General features: G+C 54.0%; 1 protein-coding gene across 3 annotated transcripts in view; it reads left to right on the plus strand.

Moving 5' to 3' along the window:
* The window catches only part of SLC9A1 (solute carrier family 9 member A1), a 50,157-nt gene that overhangs the window by 22,873 nt on the left and 10,796 nt on the right, over window positions 1–16,488 (plus strand). For all 3 annotated transcript variants that reach the window (XM_081225628.1, XM_081225630.1, XM_081225629.1), the window contains one exon: window positions 13,840–14,300. In XM_081225628.1, coding sequence (XP_081081754.1) covers window positions 13,840–14,300 — 461 coding nt within the window. The remainder of the gene's footprint in view (window positions 1–13,839; window positions 14,301–16,488) is intronic.

Consider the following 16,488-nt stretch of genomic DNA (forward strand, 5'->3'; position numbering starts at 1 on the left):
AGGGAGTGACAGAGCTGGAAGTAAACTGAGGCTTCTGCTCCCAGCCAGCAGGACAGAAAGCCAGGGCTCAGAGATGGAGGCAGCCTAGCTGAGCCGTGGCTCTGGAGTCAAAAAGACCAGCTGTAGGGCCTGGGTTAAGTCCCTTCACCTCTCTCTGCCTCCGTTTTCTTAGCTGCAGAATGAGGATGACAATACCTGTATCAGAGAACTTTCAGGAGAACCATGCAGTTAATGTGTACAAAGCATCACAGTGAAGTGCTAGAAAAGAGGTGGTTCTTTGAAAAAAGGTGGGAGTAGTATGAGGGGTGGTATTGTGTTCCAAGTGAGGACTGGCTTTGGCATATTGAGTCCTGGGTGTGAATCCTGGCTCTGCCACCACTTTGCAGTGTGACCTTGGCCAAGTCCCTGCCTGTCTCTGGGCTTCATTCTTTGCATCTGTGAAATGGAGGGGTCAGATTGAAATGGTCTGGGGAGGCCCTGCCTCTTCTAACCTCCTGTGGCTTTTTGCTGCCCATCTCCTTTGCCAGGAGAGGTCCAACTTCCCTTTGATGTTTCTGGAGCCCCAGGCCTTCCTGGCACCAGGACCAAGGCCTGCAGCCGGCTGTGTCCTCATCTCTGCAGTGTCCTCTAAAGGGCAGCCTCCTCTGAGCATGCTCAGCTCTCCCATCCACTCCCCATATCTCCTGGCTCCCAGAGGCCTGAGGTGGCAAACTGTCCACTGTGGACAGAGAGAGGAGGCAGGGAGAGGCCCGCCAACGCTCCCTCTGTGTCCGCCTCCCCGCCCCCCCCCCCCCAAAGCTTTGCGACGCTCGGCCAACTGAGCTGTTTTCAGGAGAGGTGTGTGGAGACTTTCAGGGCAGACCCGAGATGAGTGCCTCGGGCACCTGCTTAGGGGGAAGCTCCTGCAGCTTAACCGCAGGGACTCTGCTGCCGAGGATTCAGGGAACCTGCATCCGCAGGGCCCCAGCCGCACCCACAGCTCTCAAGATCTGTACTCAGGTACCCTGGGAGAAGGTTTTACAGGTCTTATAGGGGACGAGAAGCAGGTTCAGTGGGGCCTCTGCCTCTCTTCAGCGTCCCCTCTGTCTTCTCTCAGCACCTCTAGAAACTCCTGCCAGCCAGACTCAGCCTGGAACCAGTGACGACAGGGACAGGGCACCAAGCTCTGCTTCGGAGGGGCTGCCTCAGAAGGTGCCCCGGTCTCCTGACAGCTGCTTCCCTGGCAGCCGTGCTCTGGTGCCAGCGGGTCCCCTCTGGCCTGGGATTGGGGAGACAGCGATGGGACCATGCCCTTTGCTGAGCACTTTCTTTGGCAGCCCTTTGCTCCAGATACATCATCTCCTCGGACCCTCAGGACAGCCCTTTGACACAGAAATGATTGTGAGCCCCACTTTTCAGATGAAGAAATGGAGACTCAGTGGTTGAGTGCCTGCTAGTAGGTGGCAGAGCCAGGAAACCAGGCTGCTGGGTTCTCAAGACCAGCCTCGTGCCTCCTCTGGTAACTGAGTTTGAGTTGAAACTTGGGACAGAATTCTGAGGCGACACCCCGGTGTGTTTTTTCAGCGTCTCCCTTCCCAGCCGTCTCGCTCCCAGCCTGCACCTGGACTGCCTCCCCTGGCCCAGCCCTCCTACAAGCCCGGGACCAGCCCCTCTACCTCAGTCCCCCAGAGAGCTGGCTGCCGGGCCCCCAAGAGAAGCTGCCTCTAGCGCAGACTGCCGCCTGACCGGGGCTCCTCCTCTCACTAGGGCCTGGCTGCCTGGCTGGGCCGAGGCTTCAGAGTGAGTCTCTACTCCCGCGGAGGGCCCAGCACCTCTGGTGTCACCATATTCCTGCTGTGCTCTTGTGGATCCCAAGTCAGGTGGCAGCCACGCTGGGCCACACAATAGGCTGAGCCCTGGAGGGCAGACATGCCCTGCTCCCCAGGAGCAGAGAGGCCCCTTGCCATCCCACCCCTCCCTCCAAGATGTGTCCTTCTCCCTCCGCATCTTCCTTGAAAGCGGAGTCGTCACGGTGATTGCCGCAGCTCTCTGGGTGTTTGTTTTATTTTCCTCTCAGTCTTTTTGCCTCCATTCCCTCCTCTTTCTCACAGCCACCCTGTGCCACGGTATTGCTTTATCCCCATGCTAGAGGGGAAGGAAGTGGGGTTCAGGGCAGTACCATGATTTGCCAGAGATCACAGAGAAGTTCAAGTTTGGAACAGAAGCCAACTCCCTTGTCGGCAGACCAGGACTCTGTACACTGCCCCATGCTGCTTGTGCAGTCTTGCTCTGCATGAAGACTCTTCTGGGCCCAGACGTCATGCTTGTTGGCACGGACAGAGACGGTATTACAGAGCCCCAGCTTTGTCCATGAGCAGGGCTCATCGGTCAGATGTCAGAGCTGGAAAGGCTCTCAACATGCCTCTGAGGATGGGGAAACTGAGGCCAGAGAAAGGCAAGGGCTTGTTCAAAGCACCTAGTGAGGTGGTGGCAGGATCTAGACTGGAATCCGGATCTCCTGATCCCCACCCTGGGCTTGGCTCAGGCCCTTTTCCTCTCCCAATGTTGCTTCCTGGTCTCTGCAGGCATTTGGAGGTGAGATGGAGGCTGGGCTTCTCCACCTGCTGGAATCTGCAGGAAGCAGTGCCGGCTGCCCCTGGATCCTAGACTTGATGGCTAGGCAGTTGGAGAGCTCTGCCCCACCCCAGGGTGCTGAGCCTGGGGGCAGCACCCTCTCCCTGACTCCCTCCCCAGGGTGCTTGCAGGCAGGACTTTTCCGCCACCTCTGTCAGAGCCCTCCAGCAGTCCTGCCTGGTTCACCAGGTTGACCCAGAATTCTCTCTCCAGGCTACTTAAGGCCTTTCACAGTCTGGCCCTGGGTGAGCACTGGACTGGGTCAGTGGTCTCAGCTTTGTGACCTGGCTCTGCTATTACCCGTGATCTTGGGTGCATGTCTGGATCTCTCTGAACTTCTGTTTCCTCATCTGTTGTCTACTGCCTTGGGTTTTAGTGAGGACCAGAGGAAAGGCTGCTGTATGACCATCTGAGTAATGGTTTCCTCTTCAGCCTTCACTGTCATTTACACCCAGTAGAAGTCCTCTGCCTACACCACACTCGTTCCGCCTGTCCTGCCTTTCTGGATGCTGGGGCTTTGCCTGGAAGGCCTTCCCCGTGTCTCCCTAACCCCAGCCCTTCCTTCAGGCTCAGGCCAGTTCAGCTAGTGTGTAATGCACACAAGCTTAGTACCAAACACTGGAGATTAGGTTAAATTAGCACAGGAATTCTGCCCTCAAATAGTCATGCAGACTCAACAAACAAGTTTTACCCTTGCCCTGTGCCAGGCTCTGTGCTAAGTGCTGGAAAGTCAGCGGTGAGTAAGACAGGGTCCCTGCCCTTGAGCAATCTGGACGGGAGATGGCCAGCCACACGGTGTGAGCAGACTCTTTCGGTCTGCTCAGTACTCCCATGTCTGGGTCTCATGTGGTCCTCACAACAACCTTGTTAGGTCACTGAGGCAGGAGACGACCATCCATTAAGCAAATACTGATTGCAAGCCTACTGTGTGCCAGGCACAACTCTAGGTGCGAGGGACACAACAGCGATTGGGACAGTCTGCCTTGATGGGGTTCGCATTCTGGGTCAGGGGAACCATCAGTGAGCACATACAGACAGGAAGTGATAAGTGCTCTTAAGGATGATAAAGCAGGGTAAGCGGATAGGAGGGTACAGGAAGGCCTCCCTGAGGAGGGACCCGTAAGAAGGGAGGGAATCTGCCATCCATGTCCACGTATTCAGTGTAGAATGTTTCAGGCAGAGGAGCCAGCAAATGCAAAGGCCCTGGGGTGGAATCATATTTGCGTCCAGGGAAAAGCAAGGAGGCCAGTAGCTCCAGAAGGGAGTGAGTGGAGCCAGATCCGGTGTTTGCCACTGGATTGGGTTATGGGTTGTGAGAGAAAGAAAGGAGTCAGGATGATTCCAGGGTTTGGGGCCTGAGCAACTGAGTGATGCTGGGGAGATGGGGACCGTGGGAGGAGGAGCAGGTTTGGGGGTGGGGACCTTGCCACTCTGCAGGTCCACCCTGTGCACACCCAGACACACCAGCCTCAGGGTCACCCCACGCCCATCCCACCGGAAGCCTCCCCATCTTCTCAGGCTCGCTCCAAGCTCTGTCCTCTGAGAGTCATTTTCTTTCATCAGTGTCTTTCTGGCCTCTCTGAGTGGTCACCAAAACCTAGTTGAGGGGTGCCAGGCACCCCTTCTTCATCACCACCCCCAGACGCTGTGAAGCACAGTGTAGACTCTGTAGCCAGTTGAGCTGGGAGGGGTAGAAGGGGCCCTGGATGCCTCCGCAGGGCGCTGTTCCCTCTTCCCCGCCCAGCCAGCACCACCTAAGTCCTGTTCTCTCTCTGCAGCTCTCCCCTCCCTCCTCTGCGGCAGCTGAAAATGGGGCGCCAGGACTTGCTTTCTGCACAGCTGTTGTCCTGGAAATGGTAGAATTTCTCTTTGTGTTGCTTTCCTACGGCCACCTCTCTGTACTCCACCTCTCTCTATCTGAGTACGATGATCTCGTGAGCAAGTTCAAGTTATATCTAATGAATTTAGTTCATTGTTGTGCTTCTAAGTTAAGTGACTTTCAGCTGGGACATTAAGAACAGCAAGTATTTGGTATACTCAATTTCAGTTTTCTCTTAAATTTGGATTTTGCAGACTACACACCACCCCCACCAAAAGGAAAAGCAAAACCCAGCTTTCCCAGGGCTCTAAGGTTTCTGGAAATAGAACCTCTATTATTGAACCTCTTGTTTCTTCCCCACCCCAGGCGTGGGGCAGACTGGTGCTTGGCGCTCCTGCTGCTGTCTGTAGGTCCTGAGAGCAGTCTGGCAGGAGTCACGACAGGGCTGGGGCTGGGGCTGGGGCTGGGGCTGGGCAGGGCAGAGCCCGAGCTCGGGAGTGGCGTACCTGGGGCACCAGCAAAGGAAGGGGATGGTGGCTTGAAACCAGACTGATGCCGGCTTCTTTTCCAGCTCAAGCATTCTGTGCTTTCCTCTCCTCCACACTCTGTGGTTGAAATCTGGGGAGCCCAGCAAGGCCTCCTTTGAGAGGGATGTGATTTAGATTTTTCTGATACCAGTGGTACCACAGAGTCAGGAGAAAGCAGAAGCCGAGGCCCTCTAGTCTCACTGCCAGCCACAGAGGTGAGGCCTCCCTGGAACTCTTAGTGGAGGATCTCAGAGTATAAGGAAGCAGGCTTCAGCCTAATGCCATCGTGGAGGGACCATCCAATATGTGATGGCACAGACAAGGCCGTACATACAGTGAGGTTGCTTCACAGGGGGCAGGGCTGGGGGGCTGGGGGCGTGGGGTCAGCCTGGGTCTGAAACACTGCTCTGTAACCCTGGCTTTCTGACCTTGGGGCACGTAAGTGGTCATTCCTCTGACCTTCTCTTTACCCACCTTAAAATGGGGACAATAATAGTACCTACTGCAGTAGGGTTGTTGAGAGAATTGAACAAGATGCTGCAGTGAAGTGTTTAGCGCAGTCTCTGCCCCATAGAAGCAGTCACAGCACAGTGTGTAGCATACACTATTTACACAAAAATTTTCAACTTACAGATACAGAAAAGCTTCGAAGTTTATATATCAATCTGTTTCGGGGGTTAGGGGGTTGTAGAATGGGTATAGGAAAAGGAGAATCACTGGCGGATTATTCTCCTTCGACTTAATGAACTTATATTCTTTTGGAAAAAAGTTTTAAATGACCGTGATTTCATTTAAATCACCAAAGTAATATATTTCCATTTTGAAAAAAATCAAAAGAAACCAGTGTGTATCACAAGGTCCCCTGCCAGGGACCCAAACCAGCCACGAGTCTTTGGAGCCTGAGGTCCTACCCACCCCCCTGAGCTGCTGCCCTTTCTGGCTGCGCGGAGACCTCTGCTGCCTGCCCTTGCCTGCTGGATCTCTGTATCTTGTCAACACACACAGGCTGTTTACTGCCTGTCCCTGTCCGTGTCCCTACCTCCCCGCCCCTCTGTGAGTCATCCTCCGCCTCACCGCATGGGGACTCTGCATCCAGCATCTATCCTGTGGGGGGGTGGGGAGAATCTGCGGGAGTGAAATTCATTCAGCAAATGTTCATGGAGAGCTTGGGTGACTGGGGAGGCTGGACTAGGTACCTAGAGTTGCTGTTCCAGCTCAGGGTGAGGTGAGGGGGAGTAGGGGGTACTGAAATGGGTCTTGAGACCCAGGGAGAAGTCTGGTGGGAGTGAAAGGCAGGGCAGGAATAGAACCTGGCTCAAGGGCCAGGCCTGAAGGTCAGGGGCCCCTCGGAGGCCCGCAGCATCAGCTCGGGCCCCTTGACTTGGGTCCTTGCATGCCTGCCTCCTCCAGCTGTGCTCCAGCACCTTCCTCGCTTCCAGTCTCATTTCCAGGCTGGCTGGAGGCCTCAGGGTCCTTGGAAGGCTTTTGAGACGCCCTCTCTGTACATTTGTTCACTGTTGCCCCATCAGCCCCCTGCCCTCCAGACCCAACTTCAATTCCACGTCCTTTAGGAAGCTTCCATCATTCCCTTAACCCACTCATCCTGAGCATTATTTTCATGGGGCTCAGGATATTTGGAAAGCCACCTCAGATCCATTCGACAAGATTAGTGCCAGCCCCGTGTGCTGGGCTGCCAAGTCGACTAGCACACCAGCTACAGAGCTCTCACTCCTCAGTTTGCAGGAGCTCCTGACTCAGCCTGGGGGTTCAGGGAAGGCTTCCCAGAGGAGGGAAAAACCCTGCACTGGGTTTTGAAAGGTGGGTAGAAGTTCAAGGTGAAGGATTTCCCTCTGTGTACACAGAGATGGGGTTTGGGGACTTCTAGCAACTGGAGGACAGGGGTTGATAGGGATGGGAGGTTAAGTGCTAAGCGTTAACGAACCTGGAATCCTGATCACAGCTTCTCCTGCCAGGTCTCCGAGAGGGCCCGGCAGTCACAGCATCACTCTGCTTATTGCTTTCGAGTCTCCTTGTCCACCCCCTGCCCTCCGGCCCATGTGGCATTTCTGCCCTTACCTCTCCTTTATCAATCATCTCTGAAGTTTGTCTGCCACGTCACAATGTACAGGTGCTTCTGTATCCAGTCCCTTGATTTTCACTTGTCTACACCTGAGGAAACTGAGGTCGTCTGTGGTGTAATGATTTGCCCAAGCCTCCTGGTTACTAAAGGGCAGAGCTGGGCCTCAAACCCAGGTTTTGACCCCCTGGCCTAGTCCTTTTTTCCCCATGCCTCAGGTGGCCCAGCGTATGTTGTTGTGTTCTCAGCTAGCTTATTAGCTAATTTCCCACCCAGGCTCGATGTTCCCAGAGGGTGGGACCCTGTCTCCCTGAGATGTGGATTGAAACAGGCAAGAGATAGAGGCACCACTTGGAAGAATGATGGGAAAAGGCACAGAGAGAGACTGACTCCACGAGCATGGGGAACAGTTCTTCTCCAGGTACTTGGAACAGATTTATTTTTGGCTGTTTTGCAGGGGAGGCATATTGCAGACTTGAATTCTCTTCCTGTTGATGCTCACAGGTTTAGTTTTCATTGATGCAGCCTGGCACAAAGAACTGGCAATTAGGAGACCTGGGTTCTAATTCTGACTCTGCCACTTCCCAGCTTGGTAGCCTTGGGCAAGTCACTTCACCTCTCTGAGCCTCAGTTTCTTCATCTGTCAGATGGGGGTCAGGATATGAGATGAAATGAGAGGAGATATGTAAAAGCCTTGCATCAGACACTCTAAGTGTCCAGTAAGTGTTTTTCTCCTTCTCTGTGCTGGAGATTGTATCTTAAAGTGGATCATGATCAAATATAGTCTTACTGAGTGGGCACTGTTGGTTTACATTTTTTTTAAATTGTTGCTCATTGGGTGACTCCTGTGGGCCAGGAGCTCTAAATAAATGATCTCAGCCACCCTGGTCACTGGGTGACCAGGTCAGTCATCACCCCAGTGACAGAGGAGAGACCAAGACTCAAAGAGAAATGTAACAGGTATTGTGCTAAGTGTTTTACATACACCATCTCATTTAATCTTTTCAGCAACACTCATATTTGGATATTGGCAAAGGCTTGGTGAAGTCAAGCCTTCCTATTTGTCTTTTTCTTTCCTTGTTTTTCATTCACTCATTACCCATACATCCATTTGCTACGTGCAGGGTACTTATGCTGGGGTCTTTAAAGAATACAGACCCTAGAATGCCTTTTTTCCTGCTTCTCTCTCTGGTAAACTTCAAAGCCCAATTCAGATGGTCCTGCTCTGGGAGCATCACCTACTCTTGAAATTTCAGAGCCCCCTTCCCTTTTCCCACACTTCACATCTGAAAGTCAGTTTTATCTCAATTCACAAATAGTTAGTATGCCTACTCTATGCTGGCAGCTGGAGACCCAGCTGACTCTAGAAAGTTCCTACCCTTAGGGAGCTCAACACCCAAGTGATGGACAAGTGTGCACCAGCAGGTCATGATAATGTAGAGTGATTCATGTTATACCTGGGTTTTGAAGATTGTAATAATAATAGCAGTCACCACTTTTTTGCTAGCATTGAGTGCCAGCATTGTTTGGCATTCTTTGCCCTGATTATGTCCTCTTGTGCTCCAGAAACCTTCTGAAATAGGCTTTTACACAGATGGGGAAACTGAGGTTAGGGGATGTAACTTGCTCAAGACCACCAAGCTAGTCAGTGGCTACACCCTGAATGGAACCAAGGGCAGAGTGGCGAGTGCCACACATCTTCGTCTCTGCCGGTCTGGCTGCAAACCTACTGAGGCGCCGCCAGCTGCATCTGGTTTATCTTTCTCCCTGGTCCTCAGAGCTGACGTTGATGGTGGGAAGAATCAATACTGAGAGGAATCTGACTCAAGAACAATCAAGAGTCCCTCCTACCCCAAAGAACCCTCCGGCCCCAGTGGAGACCGGAGCTGAATACAGACCAGGCAGGCAGGGGCTGAGCAATCTGACAATTCCCTCCTCCTACCCTAGGAGTTTAGGAGAAGACTGACCCCTTCTGGCTGAGTTAACTGGGGAGTGAGGCGGCGGGCTTAAAAGATGGGAAAGATTCCCCAAGGTCTTTCCTCGGCCTCTAGAGTGGAAGAGGAGCAGTGGCGCGACTTCCCTGGAGAAGAGCTCCTGGAAAGAAACACCTCTGGCACCCTGGCAACCACTTTGGGGCCCCTCAGTCCTGGGTTCTGACGCTCCCCTTAGAAACAAATAACCATAGAACCAGGGATGATGTAGGGAGTGGCTAAGAACACAGACTGGAGCCAGACTGTCTGGATTTGAATCAGTTACCAGCCGCTTGACTTCGAGCAAGTTGCTTCACCTTTCTGTGCCTCAGTTTCCTCATCTCTAAAATGAGGGGATGGTAATTGTGACTTCCCAGAGCTTGGTGAGGTGCAAGTAAGTTAGACGTGTCAGCACACTGCTGTAAACTATGGAGTGCCAGGCTTTCCTTGGGAGGTATTACCTTTCATTACTATAGTTGAGACTGGTTGCTGGGGCAGTTGAAGAGGGAGTTAAAGAAATGGAATTGTTGTGCAACCAGGAACCCCTTGGGACCTGGCCGAGTTGCAGCCCCAGAGCAGTCCTCAGGCATGGAACTACGGCGGCAGAGCCCATCGCGTGCCCCTGGGTCCCTGGTGACCCGGCCCTGGTGGGCCAAGGAGGCTCCTCTTCCCGGCACTCTCCTCTGACCGCCAGGGCAGGGGAAAGATTCGGGAAGTGGGACTGGGGTGTCTGGTCACCCCGGCAACCAAGGGTGACGTGGGACAGCCTCGCCTGCCTGCTCCACTGTGCCAGTCTCAGCAGATGGGGACAGTCTGAGGAGCTGTAAATAAAATATTCTCATGGTGGGGAGCAGAGAGGCTGCAGAGGACCAGGAGCCCCTCATCAATCTGACGTTTAGTCCAGTGCCTGTTCCGTTTACGTGTGTCTGTCAGAGAGTATGTGCGTGTGTCTGTGTAAGAAGGAGAAGAGGGTGGGTGAGTGTGTGTTTGTCAGAGTATGTGTGTCAGAGAGAGCAAGAGTATGGATGATTGTGTGCATGTGTGTGTGTAAGAAAGCGAGTGTGTGTGTCAGAGAGAGAGTGTGTGTGAGTATGTATGTATGTGCGCGTGTGTGTGTTCCCACAGTGCCCCCACTTGCCCAACTGCCACCTACAAGAGACAGAGTGAGAAACACCTCTCCCCTCCCCCAGCCTCTTCACATCAAAGGGAGGCCAGCCCCAACCTGTGTCTGCAGGTTTGCCCCATGGCGGAGATGTTGAATTCCACACCTTCTCCTCCTGTCCTTGCTCTGGGAGGCCTGGGTGCTCCTGAAGGAGGCCGTGTGGCTTGAGCGATCACTGGACTTGGAGCTTCACAGGTTCTCGTGGTGGGACTGGTCGTGACCACTGACAGGTCACCGCTTCTCTTTGAGTCTCAGTTTCCCCAACTGTGTAATGGGGGATTTGGATGATCTCCAAGGTCTGTTTCACCTCTCACGGAGCTGGATCTGATTCTAATTGCCTCTGCCCCACCCCCGATTCCATCATGGTGACACCACCACTGCCACAAGTTCGAGCCTTGGAAGTTTTGCCTCATTTCTTGGCATCTTGGGGTCTTGCCTCAGTGCTGGGCCTTTGTGAGGGGACCAGGAACCCAACTGTCCCCCTTTCACCTCACTCAGTGTCAGCAAGCTTCCTGCACTTTGAGGGGACTCTTCAGGGGTACAGGTTGGGGACTCCACAGGGTGGAGTCAGGACCTTGGGAGAGGGACACCCCAGAACAGGCCCTCAGGCCCCCTTCCACCGTGCTGATGACAGAATCTACCCCCTCCCCCTGAAGCTGCGATCCCAGACCTTCCTCCCCAGCTTGGGCCTGCCCCCCCACCCGCCCCACCCCCCACCCCATTCCCTTGCCTTCGGGGCCGGGGCCGGAGTTCCTTCTGCTCCCTGAGAGGCAGGGCCAACACAGGAAGACCTGGGAGGATCTGCTCCGGGAGCAGGGCTCCAGCCCCAGGTACCCTGGGGGCTGGCTTATTTGAAGAAAGTAAGATGCTCTGAGCTAGAGTCAAACTCCTCCATTAGACTCTGGGGAGGCTACTGAATTTTGCCAGAGCCCCAGCTTTCTCTTCTGCAAAATGGGGACAATACCTATCCCACAGGGCTGTTGTGAGGACTAAAGAGGTGACATGTGCCATGCTCCCTGCTCAGGGCCTGGCTCCTGATGCACCTTTAGGAGTAAAGAACATTCTTTATGTTATTGTTCTTGGCTTGTTTCACACAAATACACACACACACACACACACACCCAACCCCCCACCCCCACCCAGGGGCTGTGGCTTATTTGTCTCTGGGTCTCCGTGCACTGCCTGGCACTTCCTGGGGCCAGGAAAGCTCTGTGGATTGGTTGATGGCAGAGAGGGCGGTGAGACAGTTTCAAAGCCTAACATGCTGGGTGGAGGTGGAAGCTGTCCTCCACCCGCCCTGGGCTGGCTCTTTAGACTCTGCCTCCTCTTGAGGCAGCCGTTGGTGCCCAGCTCCCGGGGGGGGGGGGGAGGGGTATGGAGGCCAGCTGGCTGGGTTTGGCTTCCCCAAACTCACATCCTGTCTCCCCAAGGATATGGTGTCAGCCACACGTGGTGGGGGGGTAGAGGTACAGGAATGGTGTTCTGGAGAGGCAAACTAGACTATGCAAAGTTCTGCAGGCAAAAGAGGATGTAGCTCATTTGCAAGGAATTTGTCAAGGTTGAAACATAAGAATAAACAGTGGGGGGACTTCCCTGGCAGTCCAGTGGTTAGGACTCGGTGCTTTCACTGCTGTGGGCCCAGGTTCGATCCCTGGTCAGGGAACTAAGATCCCGCAAGCTGCACAGCGTGGCCAAAAAAAAAAAAAAAAAAAATTGACAGTGGGGAGCGGGGAGCATGGGGCATGAACAAGACCAGATGATGGAGGCAGTGCTGAAAGTTTGGACTTTAACCTTTTAGCAAGTGATCAAGGGAGACTCCGACTCAACCTGACCTACCCTTCCCAGTGTACCAGCCGGGTGAACACTGAGGGTTACTGAAGGGTGCTCAAAGACAGGGGACGGCAGGGGGGGCGCCTTTTTAGCTAAGAGGTGACTTTTGGTCAGGTCTGTTTTCAAGTCTCCTGGCCTAGGATGGTGATGCGTTTTTTCCAACATGTTTTGAGTATCTCCTGGGTGCTTGGCGCTGTGACAAGGTTCTGGGCCAGATAGTGTACTGAGTCTTGAATTGTAGCTGTACTGGCACCACCCAGATCAGTACCTGAGAGCAGGAGGGCTTTGGGCGTGGGGAGGGACGTTCCTCTTCCTTCCCAAGGATCTCAGGGATGAAGAGAGCAGAGACCTGGCCAAACAGGTTATCGGGAATCATGTGGGCCCTGGCCAAGCCCTTTGCATTTTCAGATCAGTAGATACTTGTTGAGTGCCTACTGTGTCCCCAGCCCTGGAGATATAATCATAAACAGATATGGAATCTGCCTGCACAGAGCTTACAGGCTAAGGAGGGGAGGAGAGCAAGAGCTTTCACCTTGAGCAAAGTGTCAAGCAGACCCTCTTAACCAAGAGGACCTTGGGGGTTATGTGCACGATGTGCAGCTAGATGCCCAGGTCTTCTCCACCCACCTCCTCACCCCAAACAAACCAAAAACCCATAGCCAAACCCATAGCATTGAGAGGTGCCCTCTCTGAAGGATTTTTGCTACCTCCCAGCTCTGGGTTTGGAACCAAAGGGGCCCGCTGCAGAGAGTGGCCTGCTGCTACTGCTGGTCAGGACCTGGCTTGGGGAGATAGTTGATGGGTCTCAAGCAGAGGGGCATTTCATGCCTTAATGGGGAGGAAGGAGAGGTTTACTTAAAGAACTGTGGAATTTGATGGGAGCTTCTGAGTCAGACCTGGGTTCTGTCCTGGTTCTGCTACTGATTTGCCCTGTGACCTTGGGCAAGTCCCTTCCCCTTTCTGAGCTTCAGTTGCCCTGTCTTTAAAGTGGGTGGAATTGGGCTAGAAACAGGGTGGCAAACAGGTTTTGTCTCACATGCAAAAATGATGTATTGCTGTCGGCTTCCTGAGCAGCTCTCTGGGCTCAGCAGGAAAGCATGCGAGTCTGGGATTGGAAGTTGCTGCGTGCGTTCTGCACGTTTGCAGGCCCCCGGCGGTATGATTCCCCAGGCTCCTCCCTGCACTGATACTCTTTGACTCCTCTGTGCTTCTTCCTATCTCCTGTGTCACTTCCCCACCAACCATTGTCTGCCTTTTGCTTAAATACCTCCATGATGAGGAACTGGCTGTCTTCGCTCAGACAGAGTTGTTGGATTGTTAGGCCTGGTCTTGAGCTCACATCTGTCTCCCTGAACTTGTGCCTGGAAAGTGACTTGGGTTCAGGTGTAGGTAATGCCCTTAGGATTGCAGATAGAAGTTGTGAGAGGAGAAGGCACCAGAAAAGAACTCCTACACTGACCTGGGCAGACAGGGTGGTCAGGGAACTTGGAGGTACTTGGAGCCTCAGTAATCAGTGTATAATTTCCGCTTTCTGGAGGCATACAGAGCTGCTTCTTTCTACTACTTTATGACAGTGACAGAGATAGCATCTGTATATCCTTTGCAAAAAGCACTTTAACAGCATCATCACTTAGTTTATACAGCAACCCTCTGAGGCTGGTATCATCAGCTCTGTTTTACAGGCGAGGAAGCTGAGGCTCAGGAAGTTAACGAAGCGGCCTTCTGAAGCCAAGCCTGTGCCCCTCTCACCAGCTCCCCTCCTCGTCCCCACCCCCACCCCCAGCCTTCTGTTCTCCTCGATCCCCGCAAGCCCACGCCTCCCATTCTCTCTCCCTCTGCAGGTTTCCACGTGATCCCCACCATCTCGAGCATTGTCCCAGAGAGCTGCCTGCTGATCGTGGTGGGGCTGCTGGTGGGGGGCCTGATCAAGGGCGTGGGCGAGACGCCCCCCTTCCTGCAGTCAGACGTCTTCTTCCTCTTCCTGCTGCCCCCTATCATCCTGGATGCGGGCTACTTCCTGCCGCTGCGGCAGTTCACAGAGAACCTGGGCACCATCCTGATCTTCGCTGTGGTGGGCACGCTGTGGAATGCCTTCTTCCTGGGCGGCCTCATGTACGCCGTGTGCCTGGTGGGCGGCGAGCAGATCAACAACATCGGCCTCCTGGAAAACCTGCTCTTCGGCAGCATCATTTCAGCCGTGGACCCCGTGGCCGTGCTGGCCGTCTTCGAGGAGATTCACATCAATGAGCTGCTGCACATCCTTGTCTTCGGGGAGTCCCTGCTCAATGATGCCGTCACTGTGGTGAGGGGGCAGGGACCACACCCACGTGCACACAAGACGCAGATCCGAATTCAGGTCCAGAGTGAATCCCACATCCACCCGCTAATGGTAGTAATAAGATAGCAAATGTCCATTCCTGCTTGCTGTGTGCAGACATCATGATGGGCACTGGCCACGGATTATCTCCTTTCATCCTCATGACCACCTTAGGAGGTGCTTATTATTCTGACTTTACAAAGGAGGAATCAGGCTCAAAGAAGTTAGATAACTCGCTAGAATATGATAGAACCAAAATTAGAAGCCAGGTCTGTCTGACTCCAGGGCCTGAGCTCTTGGCCTTACCAGGTCATATGCTCTGACCCTGATGGATTGTGGTGTGACCTTGTTAGATTACTTATCCTCTTTGTGCCTCAGTTAACCCTTCATAGACCATTTAGTCTCTGAGGGGCGTTTCGGCTTTCATGTTAGCTGTGTTTTAAGTTAGAGTTTAATTTGTGCAGAGTTCGGGGGCAGCAATTGTAGAAGGGGACCTTGCCTCTAAAACCTCCAGAAAGTGACAAGTAAAGTGGGTTGGTTTGGGTTGGCCACTTCCTTACTGTGTGAGCTTAGGCAAGCGACTGTACCTCTCTGGGCCTCACCTTTGACAGCTGCAAAGTGGCAGAGTAGTTAGTGCTTTCCTTCCAGGTCTAACAAGGACAGACACCCCCTAATGCAGGGTCTGCATGTGGCAAGGCCGTATATGTTTGCACACACCCTTCCTCCCCGTCGGCTTCCTCAGGAAACAGATACGTGTATGTGCACACTCACGTTGTGTTGTGAAAACGCCTACACCCCCCTCCTAGCTGGAGCCCTCAGAGAGCAGCTGCCCGCACAGGAAAACACAAGGACATGCGTGCACGCTCGCACACACACTCCCACTTCCCCGCCAGCCCCTCAGGAAGCCGCACCTGAAAGAAGTGACAGACGGTGGTGGTCGGCTGCAGACAGCCTGGGCTTCCTCTCCCTCTTCCTTCCCTGCCGCCCTCGTCAGCTCCTTGTGAGGCTGGTGGAGCAGCAGCCTGACCTGAGCAGGCTGGTGTCTGTCCTGTCTCTTCTTGCCCAGGGTTACCAGACCAGCCTGTTGCCCCATCTGTAACAGGGATTGCAGTGCTTAGCCTGTCATCCTCCCGGGGTTCTGACAGGAGTCACACTCACTGATGTCTGCAAAATCAGTCAGTGCCAGAGACGAAGCCCTCCCCAGAGGATCTGGGTGTTGGGGTTCAGGTTGGCACTACTGGGGAGCAGCAGGGCGTGGTTACAAGAGTGGATACCTCAGTGCAGCCACCTTGGGCCACGGCCACACCTCCCCAGGACGGTGGCAGCGTTGGTGGTGATCGCTGGTGTTCACTGAGTGCTTCCTGTCGGAATATGTATTGTCTCATCTAACCTGCACAGAAACTCCGTGAGCTTAGCATGGTAATTTCCCCCAGTTTTCCAGGTGAGGAAACTGAGGCACTGAGAGATTAAGGAACTCGCCCAAGGTCATATTAGCTGATAAATGATGTCACTGGGATTCACATCTACACAGTCTGAGTCCAGAGTCCAAACGCTTACCAGTATGCTACTCTGCTTCTCTAGTCCCAGGGACAGTGGTACCAGGCCAGAAAGGAGGACCTTGCCCTCTATACCTGCCCCACTGGCCCAGGTGGTGCACTTTAGGGACCCATGAATTTCCTCAGGCCAGGAGTAAGTTTAGGTAGCCCAGGGCTGAGAATGCACTGCTGTCCGTCACCGGAGCCCTGCCCTGTCTCCCGGACGGCTGTGTCCTGGCAGCCCCGGGGACTGGGGCCGGTGTTTGGCATCTCCCCTTCCTGTCTAGCCCCAGTCAGGCCCTTTCTAGAGCTCTGGGCATGGGTGTGAGTGCCCCATTTTCCAGACAGTAGAGCTGAAGGCTGCCCCAAGCTGAGTGGCCTCAGGCCTTTGCCCTGGAGCAAAGGTGCCCTGCTTCCAGGTGCGGCCCAGGTACTGGGGGCTTTGGAGGGTTCTGTCTCAGGGACCCTCAGGTCCTCTTCCCCACTCCCTCAGCATCCCCTGGGCCTGGACACTCCCCAGCTGGTTTCTAGGTAGAGCTGTTTAGGAGCAGGCCAAGCAGCCAGCACCTAAGAGGGGGCAGAACCTCCAAGCTGAATCCCCAGGGAGGCCCCATCCACTGCTGTCAGGGAACAAGCTC

This window comes from Mesoplodon bidens (assembly GCF_964165515.1).
Source record: "Mesoplodon bidens genome assembly, chromosome: 2".
Lineage (NCBI taxonomy): Eukaryota > Metazoa > Chordata > Mammalia > Artiodactyla > Ziphiidae > Mesoplodon > Mesoplodon bidens.